The sequence below is a fragment of the Salvelinus fontinalis genome, chromosome 12 (assembly GCF_029448725.1).
Source record: "Salvelinus fontinalis isolate EN_2023a chromosome 12, ASM2944872v1, whole genome shotgun sequence".
NCBI classification, from domain to species: Eukaryota; Metazoa; Chordata; class Actinopteri; order Salmoniformes; family Salmonidae; genus Salvelinus; species Salvelinus fontinalis.
Window position 1 is genome coordinate 37,304,916 of NC_074676.1, and position 5,632 is coordinate 37,310,547.

Genomic DNA, 5,632 nt, shown 5'->3' on the forward strand with positions numbered 1-5,632 from the left:
GAGAAGGCAGGGCTACAGGCTAGGAGAAGGCAGGCTTGAGTCTAGGGGAAGGAAGTGCTACAGGCTAGGGGAAGGATGTGCTACAGACTAGGGGAAGGATGGGCTTCAGGCAAGGGGGAAGACTGATTGAGGCTAGGGGAAGGCCAGGCTACAGTCTAGGGGAAGGACGAACTTGAGGCTAGGGAGGGGAAGGACGGGCTTGAGGCTAGCGAGGGGAAGGGAAGGACTGGCTTGAGTTAAGGGGATGGACGGTCTACTGGCTAGGGGAACAACGTGCTACAGGCTAGGGGAAACTCTGGCTTGAGGCTAAGGGAGGGATGGGCTTAAGGCTAGGGAAAGGAAGGGCTAGAAGCTAGGGGAAGGGCTACAGGCTTAGAGAAGGATGGGCTTGAGGCTAGGGGAAGGATGGGCTACAGGCTAGGGGAAACACTGGCTTGAGGCTAGGGAAAGGAAGGGCTATAAGCTAGGGGAAGGATGGGTTACAGGCTAAGAGATGGCAGGCTTGAGACTAGAGGAAGGGCTACAGGCAAGTGGACAGACTGCTTGAAGCTAGGAGAAGGATGGGCTACAGTCTAGGGGAAGGACGGGCTTGAGGCTAGGGAGGGGAAGGACCGGCTTGAGGCTAGTGAGGGGAAGGACAGGCTTAAGGCCAGGGAGGGGAAGGACGGACTTGAGGCTAGGGAGGGGAAGGACGGCCTTGAGGCTAGGGAGGGAAGGACAGGCTACAGGCTAGGGGAAGGACTGGCTAGGGGAAGGACTGGCTTGAGGCTAGGGGAAACTGGCTTGAGGCTAGAGGAAGGAGGGGCTAAAAGCTAGGGGAAGGACGGGCTACAGGCTAGGGGAACGACGGTCTACAGGCTAGGGGAACGGCGGTCTACAGGCTAGAGGAACGACGGTCTACAGGCTAGGGGAACGACGGTCTACAGGCTAGGGGAACGACGGTCTACAGGCTAGGGGAACGACGGTCTACAGGCTAGGGGAACGACGGTCTACAGGCTAGGGGAACGACGGTCTACAGGCTAGGAGAATGACGGTCTACAGGCTAGGGGAACGACGGTCTACAGGCTAGGGGAACGACGGTCTACAGGCTAGGGGAACGACGGTCTACAGGCTAGGGGAACGACGGTCTACAGGCTAGGAGAACGACGGTCTACAGGCTAGGGGAACGACGGTCTACAGGCTAGGGGAACGACGGTCTACAGGCTAGGAGAATGACGGTCTACAGGCTAGGAGAATGACGGTCTACAGGCTAGGGGAACGACGGTCTACAGGCTAGGGGAACGACGGTCTACAGGCTAGGAGAATGACGGTCTACAGGCTAGGGGAACGACGGTCTACAGGCTCGGGGAAGGACAGGCTTGAGTCTAGGGGATGTAAGGTCTACAGGCTAGTGAAGTAATGGCTACAGGCTAAGGCATGTAAGGGCTTGAGTCTAGGGGATGGACGGGCTTGAGGCTAGGGGAAGAAACGGGCTTAAGGCTAGACGAATGAACGGGCTTGAGGCTAGGGAAAGAATGGGCTTGAGGCTAGGGCAGGGACGGGCTAGAGGCTAGGGCAAGGACGGGCTAGAGGCTAGGGCAAAGACGGGCTTGAGGCTAGGGCAAGGACGGGCTTGAGGCTAGGGCAAGGACGGGCTTGAGGCTAGGGCAAGGACGGGCTTGAGGCTAGGGCAAGGACGGGCTTGAGGCTAGGGCAAGGACGGGCTTGAGGCTAGGGCAAGGACGGGCTTGAGGCTAGGGCAAGGACGGGCTTGAGGCTAGGGCAAGGACGGCTTGAGTCGAGGGGAAGGATGTGCTACAGGCTAGGGGATGGAAGGGCTACAACAAGGGTCTCCGACCCTTTTCTTGGAGAGCTACTGTCCTGTAGGTTTTCACTCCAATCCTAATCTAGCATAACTGATTCTAAGGTTAGTTACATCTGTGGTTGTAGTGAAAACCTACATGACGGTAACTTTCCAAGATCAGGGTTGGAGAGCCCCATGCTAGAGTCTAAACTAGGGGCAGGAAGGGCTAGAAGCTAGGTAAAGGAAGTAGGGTTTGTTTTTGAACCAGGCCGACCTGTAGACAGTCATTCATCACAACGTAAACCTTATGCCTATAACGAGCGCTTTCCAAACAATCCCTACGCACTTCAGTGTGTGCAGATCTGAAATAACCAGATACAGTAGGTGTGATAAATATGGCGGACTACAGTCGGGAAAAACATCCACTTTTTAAGTGAAAGACCACCCTACATTGATGAATAGCGTTGTTCCAGTCCATCCTTGGGTGTAGCTGTCCTCCTCAATCTTCTTGGAATTCTGCGTAGTATTCCTTTGAGCCGGTGGTGGTGCCATCATTATGTCATTATATTGCTATCTGGTCGTATTGCTATCTGAAGATTGCCGTCCACACACCCTGTTAAACCTCCAGTGAGCTCTCCCCTGGAGGAAGTGCCTCTGCTTTAGCGTGACACACATTGATTTGTTCACTGTCCCCTCTTGTAACCCCAGTAACCTGTGTTCTGTCAGTCCACTCAGTACGACCTCAGACCAGCAGACCTCCTGTGTGTTGACCTTGTCTTGTGTAGCAAAGATAGAGAGGAACCAAGAGCTGAGCTTATTGAGGTGTGCTTACGCGGTACAGCTTGACACTGCCCTTATCTGGTGCCCTTGAACACCAGTGATATATTTTTGATATTACCATGTGTGCATAGCTGATCACCTTTTCTCTGGCTGACGATTGGTCATTTTTCTTCTCTCCTCTCCTCACAGGAAGCACTTGCAGAACGGGATCACCAAGGAGAAGCATCTATAATGGCCTCTCTAGCTCTATCTCCTGGCACTTAACTCTGAATGCAAGCAACCTACATTTAGGTCTAAGTGAATCGCAAAAAGGTTGAAAAACATCAAATTAGAAAAGTGATAATTTTTCATTCCGTTTTGGCATTGTTTTATTATATCACTGTGAATGTTATTTCAGGTGACCTTTGTCTTATATTAACATTAGATTTAAAGAAAAAGAAAGATGTGAGTTATGTGAATGTCCTCTCGTGTAGTCTACAGGGGCATTTAGCAGTCGTGTCAGCTCTAACAAACATAAGACAAGGTTGAGCTATTGATTTTGAAATGTCTAGACCTATAAAAAATAAAATTATAACGTGCACACGTTGGAGGACAGTGCTCTATTCAGTCTGCGTCGCTGAAGCACTACAGATTGCGATAAAAAAATGTAAAGGTAATTTTTAATTGAGCCGACATGCAGAGTTTACCGTGAATGCACTCTGCTAACGCGGAAACGTTGCCTTTAAATTTAATCACAATGTAATGCTGAACCGCAATACGGATAGATTAGGGCCTTAAAGCACTCACACAGTCACCATGTGAAAACTCCTCTCTAGTATAGTATCGGGTTTCAGGTAAGACCCAAGTGCAGACTGTGTAGAAGTAACAATGTTTAGTGTAACAGGGGCAGGCAAACGACAGGTCAAGGCAGCCAGGGGTTGATAATCCAGAGTAGTGGGGCCAAGGTACAGGACGACAGGCAGGCTCAGACAGAAGGTCGGTAATCCAGAGTGAGGCAAAGGTATAGGACAGCAGGCAGGCAGAGTGGTCAGGCAGTTAGGCTCGGAGTAAGGACAGTCATGGGTCAAAACCAGGAGAGCGAGAAAAGAGCGACTGGAAACAGCAGGAGCTGAGCCCCAAACCACTGGTAGGCTTGCACAAATAAGACAAACTGGCAAAGACAGACAGAAAACACAGGGAAGATGGGTGACACCTGGAGGGGGGTGGCGACAACCACAAGGACAGGTGAAACAGATCAGTGTGTGACATCTGGAGAGAACTGGATCTGCGTTTTTAAAGATCCTTCCTCTAAAAGCCTAGTAGCTTTTTAAAGTTTATACCCCCTTATTTCAGGAGTGAAGGCTAAAATACTAAAGGGAACTATTGCATCATGTCACCATTGTGGGTGAGAGGTTGCATGTAAAGGGGCTGGTTTTGTTTTCCAAAAATGTATTCATTTTCTTATCATCGCACAGGTCGAAAGTGACCACATGTACATTTCCTCAGCCTGACTGGCAATATTTGAAGAGCCACATCGGTGTAGTATAGATGTCTTTTAAATGTGAATGACTTGTGAACCAATTACATTTTTTTTTTTTTTTTGCTGTCGTTTGATAGGCATTAGAAATATTGCTTGCATTCCTGTATGGAAAATGCATTGTTGAGTATCATCCTTATGATTTTGGTAAAGATATGGATTTGAATAATACTTGTGTAAAAGAAGATACAAATCAAATATGAAAAACATGCAGATATGGTATTCAGGAATGCATGTCATTGCAATGGTTTTGGAATATGCTGTGAAGTCATAAGCAAAAAAACACAAATTAAGAAAACTACGAACTACGTAATCTTAACCTTTATCAATGTGCAGAACTGACCTTAAAAAAGTTAAGTAATTAGAGCAGACCGTCACACAGTCCAAATGGTTCTGTCCTTACATTTGAATGTGCCACTGGTTGTGTGTGCCTGTGTTCCGCAACTCTCCAGTTTTTCTCTTTGCTGTGCCTGTGACGCAAGGGGTGCTGACCTTTTCGATCAAATTCAACCTCTTTCGTTTTGATGAACTGTATGCTTGTGCTGGAACAGGCCACAGATGTCGGCAGGTAGAAGTGTCCATAGTTGTGGATGTGTCTTCCAGTCCCCAGCACTAGCTACCACTAGTGCCAGTGCCTGGGATTACCTAGATTTTGATATTACATGCAATTATCATTATAGATTTTTATAAATTGCTGCTGTTTCTGAAAACACTGTAATCCAGTCGTGTGTCCCTTTTTCTGTGTATGCGTCAGTTAATGGTTTGTACAGATGTGCCCAGCCATCTACCATGGTACTGTCCACAAAGGTGTGCGCACTTTTCCTCCATCTCTGTCCAGCTCTCTCCTGGTCTGTCTGTCCTCTCCACCACAGACAACCACCAACAACCAGATTGGCTTTGTGAGGTGAAACTACCCACAGCAAATTCCCTTTGTTCAAGAAACAGTATACTCCCCTTTCCCCCCCAAAGAAAATACATTTGTGTCAGAAAGACTAAGGTTATAGAGTAGTAATCACTTTTGTAAGTTTTATTTTGAGGCAGATCTGGCAGTTTGTGACTAGCATTAAATATATAGAAGTCCATCCACAGTTCAAAATGAAAATGTGGAAGAATAATGATTCTATGCGTTGCATTAATGATTTAAGAATGTGCCAAAAATGTTGATCTTCATCACAAGAAGTATTCTGAGAGGCCTGGCCTGGACCTGGGTGGCTAGAAAGAGCTGTTAGAATGGATATGAAGGGTGTATGCCTCACAGGTGTTTCTTACAAATTGCACTGTCATTTATTGCTGTTTTTTTGATTGTCAGAAAATAGGAATGCAGGTAGATTTGGGATTTTTTTATGAAGGTATGTTAATTGGTTTTAGGTAAATATTTATTGGACCACTGCAAGATCTCTACCATCAGCCCCAAGTTTCAATTTGACCACTTGGGTATGACAGGTACTGACTTGTACCTTGTATAAAACAATGTTAATAATTCCATTCAACCAGTGTTATTGTATCATGTTTTCCCATAAAATAAAACGTGTTCATTTGAAAAAGAAACAGAC

The 5,632-nt window shown here is 47.3% G+C and overlaps 1 protein-coding gene across 2 annotated transcripts in view; it reads left to right on the forward strand.

The window, feature by feature from the left end:
* The window catches only part of LOC129867310 (ceramide synthase 1-like), a 72,118-nt gene extending 66,491 nt beyond the window's left edge, over positions 1-5,627 (forward strand). For both annotated transcript variants that reach the window (XM_055940632.1, XM_055940631.1), the window contains exon 7: positions 2,753-5,627. In XM_055940632.1, coding sequence (XP_055796607.1) covers positions 2,753-2,795 — 43 coding nt within the window. In that variant the 3' untranslated portion in view covers positions 2,796-5,627. The remainder of the gene's footprint in view (positions 1-2,752) is intronic.
* Positions 5,628-5,632: the final 5 nt, after the last annotated feature.